Consider the following 24351-nt stretch of genomic DNA (forward strand, 5'->3'; position numbering starts at 1 on the left):
CCCCCCCAGGATTAAAGTTTAGGGTGTTATCATTCTCAATGCGCGCTATTTCCGAATTTGGGTAGGGGGTAGTTTTAATCGCCTTGAAGTCATCTGTCCATTACCGTAGGCAATCACACTAGGCGGCTTTCAGCCGGCCGGTTCCGCGAAGCACCGCGCTCCCTTCCAGGCCAGCTGCCCCCACCCGACCCGGTGGCCCCACCGCGTAGGTGGCCAGGAGGGGCGTGTAAAGTTAAGCACGCGTGAGCGTTTCTCGTGAGATGAGCATTCACGTGAGCAATGTCCGGCGCCAAACACAAAAGAAAATGACTTCAAATTGAAAATATCTTTTCACTCTACTTCTCTGTCAATTCAAATGCTTACATTGTACACTTAAAATAAAACGTACATGGCATGTATACTTTAATTAATGTATTATATGATATGTATTATATGATTAATACGTCCGTGGCAATGTACGATTTTATTTATAAATGTATACATACCCATGCACACACCAATGTATACATAACTATGTACGCATTTACAAATGCATGCGTACATGGCCATGTACGCATTAATAAAAGCGAACATGCCATGCTCACATTAATTTAAGTAAACATGCCATGTACGCTTTACTTAAAGTATACAATGTACGCATTTCAGTTGACAGAGTTACTCTCTCCTCTCTAAAAATGTATTGGTTTGTAATTTTTCGCGTCACTTTGCTTCTCACGTGGACGCTCATCTCATGTGAAACGCTCACGAATGCTCAACTTTACACGCTCCAGCTCCTGCAGTGGATGCGGACGGCGGCAGCGCGGACGACTTAGGCCCCACTAGGCCCCGACCCGGTGAGTTTTGTTCAATTCCTTCGCGATCTATCCCCTTCACACCTTTCCGAGTCCGTCGATACCGAATATCTGGCAATCGGCCTCATAGTAGAGCCTGCAGAGGGGGGTTACGGGCACTACAGTAGCTACGCCATCCTTTGTAGCTGTGAAAAGTTTAAATGTCTCACGTCTTTGGTTCTGACAAGGCAAAGTTTCGTGCCTTTCCAAAGGCACTAAATTTGTTTGGAACTCATAAGAAGCTAGCTAGCTACACTGATAAAGTAAGTATGTTACTAAGTTGAATACTGGCAAGTGTGCAACTCGGTAGGTGCATAAAGTGCACTTTCAAGTGTGCAACTCCTCGGTTGAGCACTTCTTTCACAGTAAGCGTCCAATCTAAGGAAGTGTTCAACCGAGGAGTTGCACACTTGCAAGTGCACACCTGCCGAGTTTAACACTTGCAAGCGTACGAATACGGAGTTGCACACTTCCAAGTATCCAATTAGCAGTTGCACACTTACAAGTGTTGAGCAGTTAAACACTTAGTTTACCGGTGTAAAGGTGTGAAAGGTCACAACTTTGTTGGTGCCTGTTAAAGGTAGGGATTCGCACCTTTGTTTTTCCAGTGGACCTAGAATTCACGATAAAAACGAAGTCCCATTTTTTGAGGGAAAAGGGAAAACTTTGAGGGAGTCAGTAACTTTGAGGGATCTTTCTTGAAAAATAAGAACGACCCTCAAAGTAAGTCACAAATTTTGGGGAAGTTCCTCAAAGTTAGCGTGCGGCTGCTGCTGCGCCCACCTCGCTACTTTAGAGCTTTGTAACAACTGATCAAATTGTCAGTTGGTCAAATTGAATGTGTTTATCTTAGTTTTACAGCTGCGGAACTCGTCCTGCAAAGTTTGATGTGTGTACGATGAGAAAAAACGAAACAGATCTTTGGAATGGTTTACGTGCTTTCAGATGTAAATTATTCACAAAATCAGTTTCGTTTCTTCTCATTGTACACGGAAAATTTGGTTCTTTTTCGCCTAGGCCTACGGTCATTTGGGAGATATGGCAAGTGCACTCTCATTTCCCTATGGATGTGCTATCCGCATGTTATAAAGAATTTTGTGCTAACGTATTATGGATCACAAATTATCCATAATATTGATAAAATTGTCCGTATTACAAAATTCTCGGTAAACGTGTCCATAAGGAAATGAGAGTGTGGGAAATATGCTATACCACACCACAAAAGCTTACGTTACTCGCGCGCTGTAAGTCCTAGGCGACACCCGCTGACATCAAAATTAGTTTAACACTGCACACTGCACTCAAAACATTACTCGATCTTCTTACCATAATAAGGGTGATAATTTACACAGAACGAGTTAGTTCCTTAAAACAAAATGAATTTTGTGTTTTAAGGCTCTTTGGGTTTTCCCAGACTTTCCAGGCTTTCCAATCTTGTCGGAGCCCTTAAGCCCACTTGACAGCTTTCTCAAAGCAGAAGAAGAGTGGGCTTACAACGGCTAATAATGTGACCATTATATGCTGAAACTTTTCCTGTAAGTTAGCCATATGAACACCTAAAACTTGTCACAGGATTTTCTTGATAATCTCACTTGCTGATTTTTAATGACAAATTTAAGTTTCATGACCAAAATTATGCCGTTTTCACCCCTATAACATTTTTTTTTAAAATCAATTGGTAGAAATTTTGAAAAAATCCTGTGACAAGTTGTTGAAAATACTATAAAAATGAAGCGTGCAAAGTTTCATAGCTGTGGCGTTAAGGGTGTAGGAGAAACTCTGCGCGCAAGGTTGAGAAGCAAACTTCAGAGAAAAACGCATCTAAAGTTGACGTTAATTGGCAATTTCAAGTTTGACTCTTCACAAGAAAAAATCCCAAGGTCACAATTTTTAGAATTTCTTTACAAACTAAACAGCTCTAGACTCAGTAAGAGTCAGAAATTTTTTTAAAAATAAAACCGAAAATCATTTTTTTTTTTTGTCCCGACCCCACTTAAGAACTCTTTAGTTTGCCAGTTTTAACTGTAGAACTCTTTAGTTCTACAGTTACAACTGGCAAACTTTTATACACACTAAGATTAGCAGAGTTTTTTTCTATCATTTTCCCTCTTTCTCCCATCTCTTTTTATCATTTTCCTCATTCTTCTTTAGTTGGGGGAGGGGGCAGAGTAGTGCATGACGCTAGTAAATCGTGTGACTAAATAATTATACTTATTGATTCCTCTCTTATCCTTTGTTTCCTTCCCATCTCTGTTCCCTTCTTTTTACTCTCTTACTCTACGGAGGCTCTGGTTTGCATTACGAACTACTTGTTCGTAAGGAATTTACAATGCGTATCATACTGATCAACTTAACACGTCGACTGTAGCCAGCAGCGTGCCTAGCACGTACACACTTGCTGCACGCAATTTGTTACGAACTCAACCTGCAGCAACCTGCTATATAAGCTAAAATATGCGTATTTCCGTTTAAAAGTCGTTTCTGGTCGTGTGAAAAATGATTCCGTGAAATGTGACGTTTTGGGGGACCTAAAAATCCTCAACCTTCTCTATAAACAAATCAACAACAGAAAGTGTACGTTTTTCAAGTTCTGACTGTTGCTCGCAGTTGACCTGTCAAAGTCGACTGTTGCTAGCAGTCAACTTGTCAAAGTCAGTAAAGTGTCAGGAAAAACCGAGTAAAAAATTCCAGCGCCAAACGCATTTACCATAAGGGAGGTTTTAGCTTGAGCAATTTCTTTTGACCATCTTAGCATGTACATAAATTATCTTGAGCCGTCGATCAGTGCACTGCTGAAGAAACTTTAAACGTCATCGGAACATTCTTGAAAGACGGAAAATGAATATTTTGAGGCGTCCCGGGTCTCACGGCGCGCGTGTAACATGCCGAACCCAAACAGACCATAGCGAAGGCCGAGGAGTGAATCCACTGTGAAAAACAATTGTCGCACCGGGTAATGAAAATTTTCCATGGAAGATGTCGCTTAATTACAATTCAAAATTGTAAAATTTACAAGCCCTGCGTATCCACTTGGAATCGAATAACGAGCAACAGTGGGAGGTTGTACATGCTAGAGGTCGTTGTGTGTAAATGTCAAATTACAAAATATATCGTACATGTACAAACATATTTTTCACAGTGTCCGGTTAATCGATCCATTCAGCGTTCTGACATGCTGGAGCACGGCCAACAATTGCTCACGGTATAAAAACTTTTAGCTGTTCGAAGCTTCACATAGAGCTCCGCACAGTTTTAGTGGGTCTTAGCCTTACAACATCGAACCTGCTAGGGATCATCCAGACTGTACGTCCGTCATTTGCCGAAACGAACATTTTAAGTTCAGCCTGGGCAAGCTCTCTTAGCGCCTATTACGTACACACTAAATCTGAAGGGGCTGTTTTTCGTCCCTAAAGAGTCGCATTTTGGTGCAGATGCAATTCTGAATCTGGCCAGTGACTACTTTGCATCCTCACAATGGACACATTTTCGTTTTGTCCATGCAAATTTCGTCATTTGTACCATGCAATATTCTATCTGGTAAAGACGTGCACGAAAATGCGACTTTCTAGAGACAAAAATAGTCCCTTCAGATTAAGTGAGTAGGAAGCATCTTGCCTGCAGGGCATGCGTGTACGGTTGTACGGTGGGGTGGCCTTCCACGAGTCTCGCAATCGTCGAGCTCCCGCAATTTGTCGAATGAATCTAAGAGCAAGCTAGACCCCCTTTCCGCCAAACAATGTTACCAGCTTCATAGTTCGCTCCGCAGGCAACTCCGTTCGGCAGGGGCCGGGCCTAGCTTAGCGTTTGGTCGGGGAGCCAAAGACCTGGCTTTGGTGTACCAGTTGGTGCATATATAATCAAGCTTTAAAATTTGACTTTTTGCCATTGTTTTAAATATATCCAGCTCTAGCTCCGGTTCGGTTAAAGATACGGCGAGTTTGAGAGCAGTTCTCGATTCAGAACGTGCTGTTTATATCCGTAAGGGGCCGTGGCCCCTGCGGCCATATATCGAGTATGCAATCCCGCAACTCTGCTACGTATTCTCAGTTACACCCGGTGCAAGTGAAGAAAATACACCTTTGTGGACCATAACAAATGTTAAGCTAGTGGGTTACATTGAAACAGCTACCATAACGTGCAAACACCGTGCACCTTTATGCACCATACAGATAGTACGTCCGCTTTTTCTCAGATTCGGCAAATTACGGGAGCTCGGCGCCTGCTAGACTAGGGGTAGGCCAACCCGCAGTACACGCATGCACTGCAGGCCAGATGTTGCGTACCCACCAGGCGTTATGGGAGCTGGAGAACAATTTTCTTCGTAGGGTGCGAAGAACTAGCTCACAATGCAAAGCATTTTACAACTCTTCGAAATCCTTTCCAATGCAAAGAATAGTTCTTCGCAAGCTTTTTACAGTGCGCGTTATTGAACGGACTGAATGAATTGGACAGGTTCGTAAACGGCGAATGACTTGATCCCTAGCGGAATAGAAAAAATCTTTAGTGGGTGTTAGCCACCCAACATACACACTTAAACTGAAGGGACTTTTATTGTCCATAGAAAGACGCGTTTTTGTGCATAACTCAACCGGATGCAGATTGGAATTTATTAATTGAGGAATTTGTACATTGATGATGGATAAAAAAATTACTGTCCAGAAAAAGGATGCAAATTCGTCATTTGCCGGATTCAAATCTGCAGATTGGATGCATGCATGCATCCACTTGAGATGTGCAAAAAAACTCGTCTTTCTGTGGACAATAAGTCTTTTCAGATTTAGTGTGTAGAACCACACGGAAAAAAATGACTTCGTCGAGAGGATCAATTATGTTTGGTAGGCTAAATTCGATAGCTGGAATCGAGAATCCGATACTCACAAGCAGGAGTTGGTTGCCACGACCGGACACATGTACGAAGAGAACAAACTCCAGCTTGGTTCTCTTCGTACAAGTGTCCGGTCGTGTCAACCAACTTCTGCTTGTGAGTATCGGATTCTCGATTCCAGCAATCGAATTTAGCCTACCGAACAGAACTGATCCCCACAACCAAGTCTTTTTTTTCCGTGCAGCAAACGTCACGAACAGAAGGGTCCCAAAAACAAATTATTTCGGGTATGGTCGTACATGTTTAGCTACTCTTCAGAAAGGCCAGGTCGCACAAAAGCGGGTCGTACAAACGACGTGCTCTGCTCACCTCCTGTTACAGTTCCGCTCAGAGCTCGGCGCAGTGTTGCGGGTGCGGGTTTGCCTATGGTTGGTTCACGAAATTCTGACACACTGGCACGCAAAGGACTTGGAGACAATCACACTCTCCTTTTTTGTTGACATCATAAGCCATACGGTTAGACTCATTATAAGGGCCGTATTCCTTGGCTAGAGCTGCCAAGCCGTACTTCGCACTCCCCGACCCGCAGGTAGTGGGCTCCTATATGGCAGCCGTGCCACTGGGCCCGGGCGAGGGCCGGGGACCCTCCGAGCAGGCCTTCACGCATCGTAATGACGCTTACAATGTGACCTAGGGATAAAGGCCAGCCGGAGTGTCAGAATTTCGTGAACCAACTATACCCCATCAGGCGCCATTGCCGTGGCAGTCCAAGAGTATTGCGTTATTCAATTTATGTGGCGTTAAAATCGTTTACCTACACTGTTAAAAAAATTGCTGTAAATTTACAGCGAAAATGTGATTAATTTTGTTAGCAGCATTACTGTATTTTTACAGGCCTTACTGTAAAAAAGCAGCGTTAATGAAAATGTCGGAAACAAAGTTTCCGACCAAAAGCAGTTACTTTGTTTTGATCCTGTAATAAAAAAAATTGTAATAATACGAGTGTCCTGTTTTGGAACGAAATGTGCTGCTAACAAAATTAACTTCTCTTTTCTTGTAAATGTACAGCAAAGTAATACGTAGTAGTTTGTGTTGTGGGCCACTATGGGCCGAATATCACAAGTTTCGAGAGTGTTCAAATGAAAACAACATTTCTGTTACATTACAGGAGTGTCAATCAGGCAGTAAGTCATTAGGTGACGGTTATTTTTAACAGTGTATAAAAGCAGTCACATTATGGTCAATGCAAGTCACATTCATTTCAACCTTCAGAGCACTACTGCTCTGAAGTTTCAACAATAAAGTAAGTTGGCTAGGCTCGGCTTGGTGAAATATACGGCACATTTTAACTAGTGTAACCAATGGGAATCAATGGGAATGAGCGGAAATGAATAGCGAATCAATGAGGGGTCAAGAGTGGTGACTCAGAAACAATTTCAGAATGAGATAGTTTACTGTTGTAGAGGAGATCAGGGAGAACATGCCGTAGCATAAGCCACAAGCCCTGTTTTCCGGAAATTGACTGCCTTACTTGAATTGTTTTTTGCAGATGATTTCCGAATAACAGTTGACGGTTAGAGATGATCTGGCATGCGCTTCTCCCGACTTTCTTTTAACTGATAAAATACCTCACTGCCACTCATTGATGGGTTTTCTTTTTTGTTGCAATCACAAGTGTTGCCAGGTGCCGTGTGGGTGTCGTTTCCGGTGAGTCACTAATGTGCTACCTAGCTCGTGGGATTCACTCCCCGCTCTAAGCTCTGGGAGCAACAAAGCCCTTTGCGACAGCAGGAAATGATCGTGCGTGCGTTTACAGCGACGCCGGGGTATCAGCACTCTGGAAACTCAAGTGTCGTACAGTATCACACTTATAAGTGCAGTACCTTGGTGTCCTACAGTTATAAGTGTAGGACCAGGGTGTACTGCAGTTAAAAGTGTAGGACACCATGTGCTCTACAGTTTTAAGTGTAGGACACATGGTGTCCGACACCTCAAGGTGCCATCTAACTCAAATGTCGGACACCCCTTGTCCTACATTTAGAACTAGAGATCTAAAGGGATAGTAAAAAACTGTTTTTTTGAGTTTTAAACTCAGTAAAAAACAGTATTTTACTCGGACAGTTTTCGGTTTTTTACTCAATAATAGCTGTCAACCGATTATTTCTGCAAGGAGCACCCTCATCCCCCCAAAATGAGTTCTTAGACCAAGTAAATTGTACTTCATCCTTGATTTTTCAAGCTTGTCTGTCTTCATGTCAGTGATATGTACTTGAGAAAATCAATGATCAATTACAAGAAGTCACGCTGATTCCCACCACCCAACTATAGAGTCTCTCTATACCCAACCCATCGCATTTGTTATGGGACAATCAGTCGTGCTCCGAAAACTCAAGTGTCATATAATATCACACTTAAGTGTAGTGCCATGGTGTCCTCGTACTGGTGTAAGTGTAGGACCAAGGTGTACTGCAGTTTAAAGTGTAGGCGAGGAGGCAATAACTCTGGGAATCATGTGTACACACACACACTCCGGCCCGGGAATCAGCGGGAATCAATGAGAATCACGACGGGAATCATGGAATTAATGTGCACACTTAAATTTAGAGTTATTGCCCCCACGAGTGTAGGACTGGACGTGTCCTGCAGTTGAAAGTGTAGGACACCTCTTGTACTACACTTATAGCTGAGGTACAATGGTGCCCTACACTTTTAACTTGGAACAACGTCTGTCCTACACTTTAAACTGCAGTACACATTGTGGTCCTACACTTATAAGTGCAGTTAAATCAAAAGAGTTTAAAAAAAACATCGTTCTGGGAACTATTTTGCTAACAAGACGAAAATTCAAAAAAACAGTTTTTTACTGTTTTTTACTCGGTTTTTTACTGGTTTTTTACTTTCACTTCAAAAATACGGTTTTTTTGGATCTCTATTTAGAACTGTAGTGCACATTGTGTACTACACTTTTAACTGTAGGACACATGGTGTCCTACACTTTTAACTGCAGTACACCTTGGTCCTAAACTTTTAACTGAGGGACACCATGGTACTGCACTTATAAGTGTCATACTGTACGACACTTGGACACTTTGCAGTGACGATTCAACAACCAAATCGAGAACAATCAAGGCAAACAGAATGAGTCCGGCAGAGTTAAACAGAGCCGCAGCAGCACCCTCATCAAATTGTCTATAGAGTGGCTGCATGTGTTGGGCATAATCGAGTATGTGAACGGGGTAATGTGCTCGGTTATGGGGCACAACGCGGGGAACATAGGACAAACTATTGAAGAACGCGGCTAACCATCCAGGGGTCGAAAAAATCTAAATGTGATGACATACCCACACCCATGAACCCCAAGAACATCCACTGAAATAAGTACTTCTCCCGTTTGGTAACTTTTAACGTTGAAATCCCGCGAAAAAGACTCGGAAAGATTACCCCATACCGAGCGACGACTCACACCCAGAGGGAAGCCCCACCACTCGCTGCTCTGTGTATCGCGCCGTGGCCGCGAACGCCGTGAGGCTGCACGATATAGTTCTTGTCGAGCCCGGTCCCGCGACCCAGGGCAGTCCGTCGCCCGACGACTTACGCTTGAGCAGCGGCGAGAGCGAAGCCTGTAGCGGGACGCAAAACGCACCGCACCGCCGAGCGTTCGCACTGAACTGCTCTGCTCGCTAACAGAACAGACGGCGCTCGGCTCGCCTCTAGGCCCGCCTCTAGGCTCGCCGGCACACGCCAGCAGAGGAGCCTCCCCCCTCCCCTCCTCCCTCACTCGCGCGGCTCGAGCGGCACGTGGCCACACGTGGGGCCGATGAGGTAGCCACCGGCCGTAGAGTCCGGCTGCTTCACGCCGGCGGCAGGAAAAAGATGGAGGAAATCGGGTTAAAAGGAAATCCCTGCCACGGATATATCGTGGTCAGGTACGTCATGTCTGGATTGTCCGAACAGAGGAAGCAAGACGATACAGTCCTAGCCCGTGACAAATCTAGGGGGAAAAAAAACACGCCCCGTGTCAAACCCGTACCCCGGATACGTGGGAGAGAGGGGGAGGGGGGGAGCACCAGGCACACATTTTGCACGTCTCCGTCAATGTGGATCCTACGAGAGATTTTGAAGGGGGAAAAAATACATGCGTCTTGTCTCGATTTTTCACACTCGAAGTTCTACTGCTCCTGATTGTAAGGCGTCACTCTGAACATGCATACTGACATGTGAAAGGATAAGGTGGAGAGAGAAGGGGAAGTGTACATAGCAGAGACAGAAGCTTTTGAGCTTTAAAAACAGTAAAAGAAACGATAAAAATATCACTTTCTTTTATTTTCATAGGGATGATAGTAGTTTTCTGGAAAACCAAACAGTTGTGTCTCTGGATTTTACAAATTAAAAGTTATTGTTACATTTTAGTATGGTTTAAGAGCCTGTGTTCATGGTAAAAATTTAAGAGTTACAGCAGTCAATTGAGTTCAAGAAATCAAAGATTCCACATGAACACGATGACAAATGGATTGGAGGCAACTGAATAATTCTAACGCTAAGCAGTCATGATTATGTGCAAAACATTACTTCAGCTAAAATGTTCAGACTTTGTATTTTTTGAAGTTAAAGATAGGAGGTTTACATATGACAGATATAAATACACTTTGGGGGAAAACAACCTTCCATAGGCGGAGGAGAATAATAAGACCACACCCACTTCTCCTTGTGATAGCCCTTTGACTGTCAGTAAGATATTAAAAGATCTACATATAAGATAGGCTATTTTCAGTACTAGCAGAGCTTAAAGCACCAAGTCGAGTATAGAATAAGAATAGTAAAAGTAGGTATCTTAAGCTAGAACAGCCACACCCTTGGAGTCCCTTTTAGGCTATGGCCGCCTAGGACCCTGCCCTACACCAAGTGTCAGACATAACCAGTGTTGCGCCCGGCGAAAGTTGGAACTGTCTTCAAAAGACAGTCTCGGTTGAAAAATTCCCTCTAAAAGCTATCAATTTTGAGCGGAAATGTCCACATTAAATAGCAGAAAAAAAGTACGAAAACCCAGCCAAATTCACGTACCTTGGTTACAAGTTCCTCTTCCAGCAAAGTTGATTACAGTTCTCGATGAACAAGTAAAGAAAACGATCAACAACAACACTGTTGACTTTTACATCAGACCTGTTCGTAGAAACTTTCTGTAAACTTTCGCGTTTGAAGTTTGGCGTTAATTTCAAACTTTAAAGTTGACCTAGGACCCCAGTTGCCGAGCAACGCCGGCAAAGTTTAGGGTGTTCTGCTGCACATGCAAGCACTAAATTTCTCTAGAACACGCAAAAAGTAATGACGATGCGTTTAGGTCGGGAAATTCATTTTTCCGGTGCGTCGCGGGTCTAGAAAGCTTTGAAAACTAAAATTTCCAGCTTTACTCGTAAGTACTCAACTAAATTCTATTTTTTCTGTACATCTTTTTTTTAATGGTGGTTGGTGGCAAGTGAACATGAATCGACTCGCCTAGCTTTCCACATTGCCAACATACATTTCCATCGTAATTTTTTATGGAGTAATAACACACCCCACATTATCAACGCTTGGCCCAAAAATCGATTCATGGTACCCATTTCTGTTTTCTTTGTTGCACAATGCCGTAAGCGTACTTCTACACTCTAGAATGTATCGCTTTGACAATGTTTGTTGGTACAAATGTTGGACTAGACAAGAAGACAGACCGACAGGGACAGATAGACAGACGGACACTCAACAAAAATAAACATGGATGCCTGTACCGCAGTGGAGGAAGAAGTCGACAAGATTTTACAAAAATTTACTGGTATTAAAGACCATGCTGATCGCGTTTTGAGTGACATCACCAACCATGTTCAATCCCTTAAAGAGGAGATGGATAATTGTAAGCATTTGTGTTATTTTTTTATTCGAAGGGCCAAGTTGAATATCCTACCTGTCATCTTTCGGGGAACAATTTAGCCTAAATTAATTTTGATCTCGCAGATATTATCCGTTACCTAACGTTCAAGTTCCATAGATTTATCACTTCCATCAAGATAAAACATACAGTGTAGTTTGTTAGTAATTTTAGTAGGAAAGTGGCACGTTGTGTTTGCTTGGGGTCAATGTTTTCTTTGGACTTTAACCTGTTTGTTTTGCACTTTTTAAATATGAAGCAAATTTCATTTAATCTTGCCATCTGCATTTTTAATCTACGTATTTTCTGATTCTAAAACCTTACGTTATTTAGCAACTCCTTCAAGTCTGTGCTATCATCTAACCATTCTGCTGCCTCCTTTCAGCTCCACCTGACCATGAGTTAACAGCGGCCCAGGTCCTTATAATGAAAGAGGCTTTAGGTAAAGTAAGAGAAACAGTTCAACGTCTTGCAGGTGATCACAGAGATATACACACAACAATATGCAAACTTGGAAGAGCTATAGACAGAGTAAGAATCGTACACATGGAGAAATTGTTTTTACCTAATGTTATCAGTCAATTTCAAATTTTAATCACTTTTATTTAATACCCTTCAGAATTTTGATTCGGACTTTTCATCTGTTAGTCGGGAAGATGTGTTTTCTGGACCAGAACAAGTCCAGCTCCTCAATCAAGTTGTATGCCAGCATTTCTATCGTCATGGAATGCTAGACATTGCTGATGAATTGGCAAGGGTAATTCTTGTAAATTAAACATAAAATTACTCTGTACCATTTACTTAGTTTTACCATGCATGATTCTTTTTAATTAGGAAGCTGGATTGAAATCAGAAGAAGGACACAAAGAACCATTCACTGAACTAAACAACATTCTGGACAGTCTAAAGCAAAGAGACTTAGGACCTGCCTTAGCATGGGCCTCTGCACACAGAGAAAGCTTGGAAACTCAAGTATTTACTTCATGTGTTTATATGTTTAATTGACTTAACTAATGATTGAAATCCTCGATTAAACCTTTACTTGATTTTTCAAATTTTAGAATTCTTCCCTGGAGTTTAAATTACATCGTTTACAGTTCATTGGACTGATTCAGGAAGGCGCTGCGAGACAAAATGAAGCTATTCAATATGCTCGCACGCATTTTGGCCAATTTGTTCGAAGACATGAAAAAGGTCTGAGGAGAACTCAGTATTTTAAGTTTATTATTATTCTGTTTTGTAGAATTAGAAGCAGATGTACTAATTTCATTCTTTTCTTTTTTTTTTTTTTTTTATCAGAAATTCAAAACTTAATGGGAATGTTTTTATACTTGCCCCATGGAGTGAACAAATCACCTTATAACCATTTGCTGGACCCCAACCTATGGTCTGAGATTTATGACGTATTTACTCGAGATGCTTGTTCTTTACTTGGTCTTAGTGTTGATAGTCCATTATCTGTGTGGTAGGTATAAAACAGTAGTGGATATAATTATAAAGCCATTGAGTCCTTGTATTAATCTTGCATCATTCTTGCTTCAATTTCTAAGCATTAATGCTGGTTGCACTGCCTTGCCTGCATTGCTCAAGATTAAGCATCTAATGCAGCAGCGCCAGGTAGCAGGAATTTGGAATGGAAAGGATGAACTTCCGGTATGTCTGGAAAATCATAGTATATTATTAAAAGTTACGGCTGTACAAATCATATTAATGTCTCCTGTTTATTATTTTAGATTGAAATTGACTTGGGTCAGGAAAATAGATACCATTCAGTGTTTGCATGTCCTATTTTGCGACACCCAAGTTCAGACTCTAATCCTCCCATGAGATTGGTCTGTGGTCATGTAATTTCTCGTGATGCCCTGAATAAGCTTGTCAGCAGCAATAAGTAAGTACTTAATTAATCAATCTTTATTCAAAATCCTGAAACCTACCTTAATGTGCTGAAAATATTGTTTGCTATTCAGCGCGTTTGTGCAACAATATCCTATCTGTTTTGCTGCCCGGAAAGACTAGCCTACTTGTTTTGCGGCGCTCACTGCAGGGCTGTCTTACTTTCATTGTTGGTTTGATATCATTAACAGTAAAAAAAAAAAGTCAAAATTGCCCTTTGTTCCTTGATCTTTAAGGAACATGCAGCAGTGTTCTCTTTTATTTTACTGTTAATACCGGCAAACTCACAATAAAAAGAGGACAGCGCTGCAGAGAGCCCCGAAAAACAGATACGCTAGTCTTCCGAGGTAGTGAAACAGATAGAATATTGTTGCACGGACGCGTCATATAATACCAAAGAGTAATATGGATATTTTCTCTTCTAGGCTGAAATGTCCTTATTGTCCTGTAGAGCAGAATCCCGCTGAGGCAAGACTTATTTTCTTTTAAAGGAATATAAATAATGGTTATGGTTTTCAATTTTGTTATGGAATTGTTTATAGTGACTGCTGACAGATTGCACCTCACCATGACGTTTACAGCTACCATTTTTTCCCTTCTGTTTTTTTACCCACAACAGCCTACAGTGTTGTTTTCTTCTAATTATTCCATCATCCATCACCTATATTTATGAACGAGAGATCAAACGAAAACTTTTAGAAGTAGACTTTTAGTCAGTCTCTGAATCTTGACTTTTTCTACCATTATGTGTAACACTCTTTGCTTCATATACCTGTCCTAATTAAAGGCAGATATTCTTTGGAGCTGATACTCAAGTATCTAACAAAGGATTCTTTTAAAATGAGTGACTGTCCTCTAATATGTGTAGTGTAACTAATCTGTACCATGTTTGTTACTCCTGTTCTGTTGCACAAGATTGTATATCTCTATACTTATGATCATTTTATTTCTAATTTCTATTTAAGCTCATAGTTTGGTTTAGTAACTGTTTTGGTATGTAGCTTTGCCATTGTTTCATTCTAATAGGTGTACAGTTTTGTGTCTGAACTTCAAATATTGTCATTTTGGTCAGTTGTGGCAGCTTGTTTTTTGTGGAAAAAATGACGAAAAGTTTTATTTCCTTGTTGTTAAAAGTGCTTCTCAGTCAAAAGTTAAGGCATTTGTACCACTTCCTCCAAAAACTTTGAGATTTATCAGAAAGACTGATATCACACTACTGGACAAGCAGCTACTGTGCGCTTTTTCTGTTGAGTTAATTTCACCTCAACCTCACCTTGATATCTAGCTATTAAGTGCACCAGTAGGTTTTCTTTACCATATGTACTATACTTTTATAGGGGTCTCATAAATATTTGTGTGCACTGCAGATAAATATTGGACATTACATCATTGACTCACATTAAAAATATTTAGTACAGGAAAAACTGAACCCTGAACTATCCAGAAAACATTGAGTACTGGTATGTCAAAAATATTTCCTAAACAAATTGGGAAATGATTGTACATGAAAACAAACAGATATTGTGGGTAGGAACAACGTGTTTTCCCAAAGTCGGGAGAGTTTTAAAAATGAACTTGTGAAGTATATGTATGTGATAAAGTGGTGGTATTGTCAATGTTTGCTACAAAATAAAAAAAATTAACTTTAGTTTACATGATTGTTTCTGTGTGGAAATGTCTTATTGTCTCAAGTCAAGTCTCGGTTCAGTACTTCTTTAATCTTAAATCATCTGAGCAACACAATTTTATTTAATATGAACAGACCTTTGAAAGAATAAATATTATGTAAAATATTTAGTACCTCTAACTTGAAAGGATGTTAAGATTTCTTACATATAAGATGTTTATTTACAAATATATTGAAAAGTCCTATTGATTACACCATCAACTGGTTCTATTGTGATTGTTTTGTTTCAATAAATTGTTTTAAAGAAAAATTAACATTTCTCTGAACTTACTGTCTACAATATCAACAGAAGTTCTGAGAACAGATAAATTCAACTTCATTCCTTATTCACTATTTAACAATAGCACAAACCTGCAAACTTAAGCAAACCCCTATCAAGCGGCAGTCGTCCTATGAAGTAATGCTTGGTTGATCCGCCTTGAAATAAATTTCCAGTACTCTTTTCGAATCTTATCATGTTCTAAAGCAAGATCATCACAAACCTGTGATTGAATTGAAAAACTTGAAGATAAGTTTGTGAGCAAAGGTAGAATTTAAAAGAAAATAGGTTAGTTTCACAACCTTACCTGCAGTGCTCTTTGCATAGAAAATATCTCATCACTAGCTCCCAGTTCAAACAACTCTTCGCAAATATCGACAATGAGCGCTAGAAGATACGGACATCTGCATCCAGTGCCATAGAGATCTTCACAAAACTTCATTATAAACTCTTCTGAAGTGATATTGCCTGATTCTGTGTGGCATATTATACTAGAACAGATATGCACAAAAATGCTAAAATTTGACAAACACACACACAAATACACTTCAGTTCTTATCTTATCTTAAGAAATCACCTACCCTCTCAAATAATTCCATGCACTCTCATTATTTACCACTTCTCTGATTTTACCAGCAGTATATTCTAACTCATTTTTGATCACGTTAGGAGTAAATCCACTTGTGTGAATTATGACAAAATAACGCTGGTTCCAAGCTGAATTGTTCCGAACATCTTTCAAAAGAAGATCATTTACAAATTCAAGCTCTAAATCATACAATCTGAAATTAAAGTGTGTTAAACAGGTAATTGGACACAAAATAATTATATCATTTGAGCGCAGTTAAGTAACTAACTTGAAAGTTGCAACAACCCACTGCCTGTGTTGCCAAGCATGATAATTTTTTGAATCTTGGGCAAGTATAACATTTGTAAATTCCATCTCCTTTGAGGGATCTTTCAACCACTCCACTATAACTCTTCTGTGATGCCTAAAAGTAATATTTCCAAGCATATTACAACAAGTAAAAGAAGATAAACTAAGTAACTGTGATAAAAGGCGTAAATTGTCTCACCAAACTTGATAATTCTTTGGATGTTCAGATATAGTTTCACCAATGTAGTTTAGTTCATCACTCAAATTACTTTTTAAATGAGATAAAACCTCTCTTCTGCAAAAATAGAAGCAATTGTAGGAGACAACTAAAAACAGCATGGAAATAGAGGCTGAAAATGTAATTGTTTTTCTCCACAGACCTGTACTGCCACACAGTGTAATTGGCTGGGTTGAGCTGTGCTGCATCATTTGTCAGTTCTAGCACCCTTTCGCTTTTTTCTCCAGACCTTAAAATTGCTCTAAAATAATCGTAGATCTCACGAACTGTTAATCAAAATACAAAACATGTTGTTTTAGCTAGAACACTCCTGAAAAGGCGCCGTGAAAGTATTAAGACTACAGAGGTGTGAGTAAATAAGATTGGCCCAGAAAACTACAGAAACACAAGCAAAGAAAAAGGGCCCAATAACAGTGTTAGCATAATTAATACAGGTTAGTTGGCACAGGTTAGAATTACATTGCTCTGTGTAAGCGATGGCAACTACAGGATTTGGCCCGTCGTCCTGAGGTACAGGAGTAACATCCTTCCAGTGCGGTCTATTTTTATAAAACACGTATTCTTCTTCATAAGTACAATCAGAGCTACTGTCAGTCATTGTGACCGTTCAAATTGTGTAAATTGTTGTTTGGATTGATTCGGCTCGGCTCTCGGCTGACTAATTCATTCGCCTACCCCTTCCCCCACCCCCATCTCCATCCCCCCCTCCTATCACCCCCTATGTCCGGCCGGCACTTATGACAGTAATCAGACTTAGACAAGGCTGTGGTATGGCAATGTCAGAAAGTTAGGTTAGGAATTACATTGACCATCATAATGTAGTGTTTTTTTTCTGATAACAATAAAAACAAAACCATGACTGAAATGTCGTGCCACATTTGATGAAATCGTGTTGAAAGAAAAACATTATGATTCATCACTCAAGGAATAGCAGTTAGACTGTATATGTGAATGTGCGTATTTAAATTTGTATACTCAAATGTTTTATCAGCTGATCGAACAATATGTGTGACAGTTTTAAATGGACTTTTTGTATGATCTAACAGGATGCCTAGCTCTTTGCTTTTCGGTATTAGTCATGAGGGTAGGGTGTACGCTCTATCAACCAGAGGCTCCAAGTGGAGAGAGCTTGTATACCTGGGCTTGGAGTTTAAAACTCTGTCAGCACTACCTCACATGCTATGGGCAGTTGGTGGTGATAGACAAGTGTATGTATATGTCCATGGAATAGATGTCCCTATAAGGATTAAAGAAGAGGCATTTGAAAATGAGGTCTGTTTCAAAAACTTTGTGTTTTCAAAAGAATATATACAAATACAAATGGTCGACATGGTGTATCTTGTCTTTTAAATTGTCTGCAGAGATGGCTCCCAGTTGAAGGATTCAGCAATCGTTTATTTCCCATGGATAGACATCAATTTTCCTCTGCCGATGGTTTGACAGAGAGAAGTTTAAAAACTGTTCGTTTGCCGTCTATGGCCTGGCAGTGGGAATCTGATTGGCATTTGGAGCTTTCATTGGATGGACAGCCTTTGGATAATGATGTGAGCCAAACTGTAGTCACAACTTCATTTTTTTTATTTCAATATTTAAATTATGTTCATCCAAATGTTTCTTTCTGTAGGGTTGGACCTATGCTGTTGATTTCCCAGCAAAATATTACCCTCAAAAGCAATGGAAATCTTGTGTTCGGAGGAGAAAATGGGTTAGATATCGAAGATATTCTGCCCTGAACTCATGGTGTGCCATAGCACCCCTGCATAAAGATGCAACACAGGTAGAATCTTTATTGCACAATGGCGGGGCTTACAAGTTATTATCATACCATCTTAAAACTTTTTAAAAATTTACAGGAGCCTTTTATTGATGTTGCTGTTGGTGGACAGGGCCTTACCAGCATTGATGAAGGATCAGTACTTGTTTGGGCGGTGACAGCTCATGGACGGGTACTTACCGGAATTTTAAAAATAATTTTCTGATTTTAAATTATTTTATTTTAACAAGCCTCTAATTGTTCTAGGTCATGTTCCGCACTGGTGTTAGTTTGACTTCTCCAGAAGGTCAGAAGTGGGTTGCAGTATCTGTTCCTCAAGGTTCTGAAGTTAAGCAAATTTGTGTTGGAGCTACTGGATTGGTTTGGGCCATCTTATGGAATGGCAGGGCTTTGGTAAGGCTTGGTGTGAGCCGACACAATCCCATGGGTGAATACTGGTCTGAAGTGGCTGCACCCAATGAAACAGAAAGATTGAGTCAAGTATCAGTGGGAACTAATGCAGTGTGGGCTGTCACTACCAGTAATCATTTGTGGTTTAGACGAGGGGTAAGAGGAAATAGTGCCAGTGAAAGTGAAGAATGTGCCAGAGGTTGTGGCTGGGTTGAAATGGTTGGCAGGATGACACTTATCTCAGTTGCAGCTAATGATCAAGTGAGTGTTGTGTAATTTCAATTTTAAATATTACCGTGTTCATAAAACAGATAGTCATTTAACTTTTTCTTAGGTATGGGCCATTGGAGCAGAAGATCGACTGCTGTATTTCCGCACTGGTGTCACACACTCAGACTTGACTGGGAAGACATGGCGGCTGATGGCTGCACCTACACAACTTAGTAGAGCCAGTAGTGATGTAAGCCTGTGGTCAAGTCTTGGAGGGTCCAAAGCTCGAAAAATCTCAGTTAGTATCAGTGTTTACTCCTCTATCATTATGGTCCATATTTTAATAATATTTTCAGAAATACAAAAAACAAAGAAATCTAATTTGAGAAAATTTTTAATTTTTAGAGTTTGGCAAACCCCTCAGCCAGTCAATTATCTCTGACAGATGGCTCTCTATCTACCTCTGTCCCAACTACATCAGTCAATGTCAGTAATTCTATCATTGCCTGTTCGGCACCTACTCAGTCATTGGCCAGACTCAACTTGAAATCTGATTCCTCTGAAGAAATAATGGGTGAAACTTCTTATCAAAGGAATTTTGAGAAAGGTCAAAAGTTTGTTTCATCTTTGTCTAAAAAATCTGAAGAAAGGTTGTCAGATACAGGATCTCAGTTTGATGCAGATGAACCTGATGGTAATACTGTTTTTGTTTTGTTCTGTTTTTATTTTTCAACTACTTATTTAATTAAGTACAAGCTTGTAATTTATATTCTCATCGTTAAGAATTTTAATTTTCTAACAATCTTTCAATATGTTTCTTCTTTTTCCTCAGTTAAAACTAATCCAACAGTTTGGAGTCCCATTCAAAGTGTTGGTGGTGTGTTAGGCACTGAGGCGATGGCAGGTGATGATTTAAACGTGTATTCTGGTGAAGACACATTATGTGGTTTTTACAACTCTGATGCCGATGGTGTGTGGGGTACCAATGACTCCAACATGCTCTGGACGTGTGTGGCTGCAGGGGCAGTTTTTATTGAGCCGTTATCCCTCCCAAATTGGTATGATCTTCATTTTAATTTTTTAAACCAATTCCATTTTGTTTAGTAATTAAAATACGGTGCATACCTTTCTTTTTACTTTTTCATCCTTTTTGTATGTGGTCAATTCTGTAAACTGCATTTCAAACTGCAACTAACTATCCCTTTTTTTTTCTATTAAGGTTTGTGGAAAATTCTCAGGCATTACTGCAACCAGAGCTTTCTAAACCATGGAGAGTCAAAATTTTGCAAGAACTAAAGCAAAGGACAGAAAAAACTTCTGTTGGTTTTGAGAACTATGAAAAAGCAGTTGAGAAAACCAGTTGGGTTAAATGTGGAACAGCTAAAGCTGTTCTGAAAGACTCTTTGCCTGAGCTTTGTTCACTTGAGCTTGAGTGGATTGGAAGTGAATCTGGATCTCTTTCCATTCTAAGTTTGGACCAAACCCAAACCAAACTCCAATTAAGTGTCTCAGAAATAACATGTGTAGCAAGTTGCAGTGAACCTGGCACACCATGCATAGCAATTCATACATCACGTTTGCGACCAAGCAAGGGACCTCTGAAGCTACAGTTTAATGCTGAAACTGATATGGAGGATTGGATGGCTCATTTAACTCTCGTCACATGCCAAGTAAACGGTACCAGAGGAAAGCCAAGTGCGAGCTCCTTTTGGGCCACTACTACTCGAGGAGATGTCTTTGCTTTTGACCCAGCTACACTTGAGGTACAGTAGTGCCTAGTCATAAAATGGAGGGTAATTTTGTACTTACAATCAGTTTTAATATATTTTGATGTGGTTATATTTCGTGATTGTAGGCACATCAGCTGCGTGGAGAAACGTATGTGCAAGAAATGCTAGTAGCTGGAAAGTCAACCCCATATGATGCGCATTTGCATAACAGTTTCCCAGCTGGCAGTAAAATAACCTTGCTTGCTAGTGCTCATCATAACACTGAAAGATTTGCAGTCAATCTTGTGTGTCGGTCACACCAACTCTCATCTAAGCAGTCTTCTTATCCCAACGTAGCCCTTCATTTCAATCCAAGATTTTCGGATGGTATTGTTGTTCGAAATTCTAAACAAAATGGCTCATGGCTGAAAGAGGAAAGAGAAGGTGGTCTCCCAATCAGTCGAGGAGAAGCATTCTCTATATCTGTATTGTGCCAAGAAGATGCTTTCAAGGTACCATAATGTAGTTTTCTAATGGCTAATGCCAAAATTAAGAAACTAGTCAAGATTAACATATTCTATGAACCTTTGATGTTACCTTTAAGTGCAGTTATGTTATTTCTTATTTCCATTGAAAATTATTACAAGTTTATCTCTTTTTCTGTAGATATTAGTGAATGATACTCAGTTCACATATTTTGAACATAGGATGAATCCTCAGAACATAACTCATATTGAGATTGAAGGGACTATTCTTCTTCATAAATTAATCTATGAATCCAAAATGGTAAGCTAAGCTCTGCATGATTATTAACCTATTTGAGATGGGCAAATTAATCAGAGCATTATGCTTTCTTTGATAGATAATAGTGTCTCCATCTGATATGTTTTGGCGCCAAATGGGTGGTCATCTTCGTCGAGTTGAAACCTGTGCTTCAGGTGTTACCTGGGGTATTGGCTACGACTGTACTCCATGGTTTTACACTGGAGGATGGGGTGGTTCTTTTCTCAGAGGTGACACACTCCCCACCAAGCTTCACACTGCAGTGATTCATTTCAGCTATCTCACAGCATTTTAATGTTTTCTCTATTTTTAAGGCCTTGAAACCAGTAACTCGGGAATCAATCCTATGGCTGACACACATGCTTATTATCTTTATGAAAATCAACGGTGGAATCCTCTTACTGGTTACACAACTCATATGCTGCCTACTGACAGGCATATGTGGAGCGATGCAACTGGAAGACACAAGCGTTCTAAAGATGGAACCAAACTTCCATCGATGCATTGGCAATGGGTACAGTGCAGTGCTTTCATGTAGAAAAAACTGTTGATAATTCTTGTAGAGACTGTAATTCTGTTAATCATTCTCAGGTCTCTGAATGGGCAGTAGATTATCAAACGCCTGGTGGTGTGGATCAAGATGGTTGGCAGTATGCCATTGATTTTCCTGCCTCATATCATGGTCGAAAAGGATTCACTGATTATGTGCGTCGTAGACGCTGGGTGCGAAAAGCCCACCTTTCGACTAGTGGACCGTGGGAAGAGTTGGAAAGCATAAAGCTTTTGCATGTTTCATTACAGGTGAGAACTGAAAATGCCTTTTTGAGTCAAGCTCATCGTCCTTTGCCCCATGATAATCAGAATCATGTATCGGCCGATCTGCAGTCTTACCTTGCAAGGCTCCAGCTCTGCCTTTAGTGGATTTATTATTCTATTTCCTTGTCCTTACAGGATGATGAAGGAGCTGGGTCAGATGAATATGTACATGCATGGGCAGTTACGGTAGAGGGCGAAGCGGTCTATAGAAAAGGAGTCAGCAAAATATGCCCCGCAGTAAGACACATTGAGATTTGTTGTAACATGTTTTTTTTGTATTTTTTTGAAGTAGAAAGATCTTATTAGATATTATCCGTCAGGGAACACATTGGGAACATGTACCAAGTGATCAGCCACTAATATGCATCAGTTGCGGCTCAGGGCGGAAGGTTTGGGCTGTTGGTCGTAATGGCTCAGCATGTTGGAGGTTTGGGATATCTTCTGCAAACCCTTTAGGTAAAATGTTGTTTTGCGCTGATTAGAGGTGGTTCTACCTACAACTATCTTTCTGCAATTCTTTTAATTCTAATTTTGTAAATTAGTGCAGTAGTTTAATGGATAATGTAGTGTATTAATCTTGGGTGCTGTTGTCTAGGAGAAGTTTGGGAGACTGTTGAACCGCCTGCTGGCTGTTCCTTGAAACTAGTTTCAGTAGGACGTTATGGAATCTGGGTCCTGGACAACTGTGGGCAACTATCTGTTCGCCGTGAAGTCACTGCAGTTTTTCCAGAGGGAACCCATTGGCAGACAATACAACCTTTGGATCTGGATCATAGTGGTAAAGTGGAGCATTCATCGCAGTGTATTTTTAAAACCATGTATGTTTGTAATCATGCTAAGATGTATTTGATAAATTTACAGGAGTCGTAACAGTACCAGAGGTGGAAGGGTCAGCTGTACTGAGCCCCACAAACGTACCTCCACCCCTTACTGGGTGGCGACATGTGTCTGCTGGTCCTGGTGAAGAGGTTTGGGCAATTAGCAGTTCTGGGGTGGTTTGTCGTAGACATGGTGTTACCAAAGAGAATCCAGCAGGGACAACATGGTCTCATGGTGTTGTTGTAAGTCAATTTGTTTGGTACATTTATTTTATTTCTCAATGGTTTCACTACAAAGAAACTGTTAATTTTTTTTGCAGGGTGGTTGGCAGTGCATTACTGCCCGTGGCTGGACCATGGGAAGTAACAGCTGTTGATATGTCATGGACCAGTGATGAATGCGAACTAAGTTCATGCATTGTGTTGTGAACACCAGAAAAGTCAGTGAAATAATTGTGAAATCTGTGTAGATAGAAAATCGATCTAAGTCTGAAGTTACACAATTGTGACTTATTGATAAATGTGTATTTAAATTTCTATCAGTTCAGGATTTGGTAGTTTAAAGTTTGGAGCTGGGCTTCTACCTGCAGGTTATATTTTATCCATCAACTTTTTTCTACCTTAATTTTTGTTCTTTAGTAAAACAAAAGGAGTCTAGGTAAAGTGAGCCAGAAATCTCTTTAGGAAGTGGGGGATTTCAATCTTAAGAATATTTGCCCTTAAATGACAAGCTATCTTCTGTTCTCAATGTGCCCTATTTACAGAGGAATCCAATTTTAAGCCTGTATGTTAGAGTAGGTAATTTCATTGCATCTGTAAGGTTGCAATACCTTGTCATTTTCCAGTGTCCTCTTTATGAGAATTTTTTTCATTTTGATTTTTGTTATTGTACAAACAGACTTAGCTGATCATCCAATAGAGAGAAATCTGCAGTGAGTGCACACATGTGTTTTATGTGATTCTTTTAATTTCTTTTTGACTTTGAAAACTTTTAAATTTTTAACTATCTGTTACCTTTTCTGTGATAACAATAAAGAATAAATTTAAATTAAGTTGTTTCTCTTAATTTGTAGTCAACCATTTGTCTGAAGGATTTTTGTTTCTGTGAGATTTAGAGGGAGATGAGTGCAAGAACTATATGCATGAAGAAACTGACAAATGTGGCATTGATGGGAATTTGCCAGTCTCTGCTGATGCCATTGTGACAGCTGCATCCAGGCTCCCACCAATCCCCTCACCTCTCTGTTTTAAAGGCCTCATCAGTCCAACAGACCTTTTTTCTGGATGCAGCTCATGCTGCAAAAATCAGCAAATAGACTTCTTTTCCCTTTTGGGGGGGG

The 24351-nt window shown here is 40.2% G+C and overlaps 4 protein-coding genes across 6 annotated transcripts in view; 2 read left to right on the top strand and 2 right to left on the bottom strand.

Annotated features, from left to right (window-relative positions):
• LOC113206674 (peroxisomal acyl-coenzyme A oxidase 3) overlaps positions 1-10931 on the bottom strand; it is a 22493-nt gene extending 11562 nt beyond the window's left edge. The window contains exon 1 of one of the 3 annotated variants that reach the window (XM_026422872.2): positions 10717-10931. The gene's annotated coding sequence lies outside the window, so the exon portion shown is untranslated. The other 2 variants (XM_026422873.2, XM_052273665.1) reach the window with 2 other exon arrangements.
• A 430-nt stretch (positions 10932-11361) lies between these two features.
• LOC113206669 (E3 ubiquitin-protein ligase RMND5A) lies at positions 11362-15391 on the top strand. The gene is made up of 9 exons (XM_026422865.2): positions 11362-11542; positions 11943-12088; positions 12177-12314; positions 12392-12529; positions 12619-12751; positions 12857-13022; positions 13108-13210; positions 13291-13445; positions 13876-15391. The coding sequence occupies exons 1-9, from the start codon at positions 11407-11409 to the stop codon at positions 13937-13939; spliced, it is 1179 nt and encodes a 392-aa protein (XP_026278650.1). The 5' UTR covers positions 11362-11406; the 3' UTR covers positions 13940-15391.
• Positions 15148-17198, bottom strand: LOC113206670 (protein farnesyltransferase/geranylgeranyltransferase type-1 subunit alpha). The gene is made up of 7 exons (XM_026422866.2): positions 16971-17198; positions 16654-16777; positions 16473-16568; positions 16254-16388; positions 15978-16178; positions 15704-15887; positions 15148-15619 (listed from the first exon to the last, which is right to left on the bottom strand). The coding sequence occupies exons 1-7, from the start codon at positions 17107-17109 to the stop codon at positions 15512-15514; spliced, it is 987 nt and encodes a 328-aa protein (XP_026278651.1). The 5' UTR covers positions 17110-17198; the 3' UTR covers positions 15148-15511.
• A 68-nt stretch (positions 17199-17266) lies between these two features.
• Positions 17267-24063, top strand: LOC113206682 (tectonin beta-propeller repeat-containing protein). The gene is made up of 20 exons (XM_026422883.2): positions 17267-17464; positions 17558-17783; positions 17873-18055; positions 18136-18288; positions 18365-18457; positions 18532-18936; positions 19010-19183; positions 19291-19579; positions 19718-19943; positions 20105-20648; positions 20741-21106; positions 21261-21380; positions 21457-21607; positions 21692-21891; positions 21969-22178; positions 22329-22430; positions 22514-22649; positions 22789-22971; positions 23055-23254; positions 23332-24063. Coding segments are annotated over exons 1-20 (4020 nt in total). The 5' UTR covers positions 17267-17462; the 3' UTR covers positions 23389-24063.
• The last annotated feature ends 288 nt before the right edge of the window (positions 24064-24351 follow it).

This window comes from Frankliniella occidentalis, unplaced genomic scaffold (assembly GCF_000697945.3).
Source record: "Frankliniella occidentalis isolate FOCC.00 unplaced genomic scaffold, Focc_3.1 Scaffold290, whole genome shotgun sequence".
Lineage (NCBI taxonomy): Eukaryota > Metazoa > Arthropoda > Insecta > Thysanoptera > Thripidae > Frankliniella > Frankliniella occidentalis.

Excerpts from the sequence above, each read along its gene's own strand:
- LOC113206670 (XM_026422866.2), bottom strand. The coding sequence starts at position 17,109 with ATGACTGACAGTAGCTCTGATTGTACTTATGAAGAAGAATACGTGTTT. Across the intron at positions 16,179-16,253 it reads TGGGTTGTTGCAACTTTCAA|ATTGTATGATTTAGAGCTTG; the intron begins GTTAGTTACTTA and ends CTTTAATTTCAG. Across the intron at positions 15,888-15,977 it reads GCATGGAATTATTTGAGAGG|TATAATATGCCACACAGAAT; the intron begins GTAGGTGATTTC and ends TATCTGTTCTAG.
- LOC113206682 (XM_026422883.2), top strand. Across the intron at positions 18,056-18,135 it reads GACAGCCTTTGGATAATGAT|GGTTGGACCTATGCTGTTGA; the intron begins GTGAGCCAAACT and ends TTCTTTCTGTAG. Across the intron at positions 22,431-22,513 it reads TCAGCAAAATATGCCCCGCA|GGAACACATTGGGAACATGT; the intron begins GTAAGACACATT and ends ATTATCCGTCAG.
- LOC113206669 (XM_026422865.2), top strand. The coding sequence starts at position 11,407 with ATGGATGCCTGTACCGCAGTGGAGGAAGAAGTCGACAAGATTTTACAA. Across the intron at positions 12,089-12,176 it reads TTGGAAGAGCTATAGACAGA|AATTTTGATTCGGACTTTTC; the intron begins GTAAGAATCGTA and ends AATACCCTTCAG. Across the intron at positions 12,315-12,391 it reads TTGCTGATGAATTGGCAAGG|GAAGCTGGATTGAAATCAGA; the intron begins GTAATTCTTGTA and ends CTTTTTAATTAG.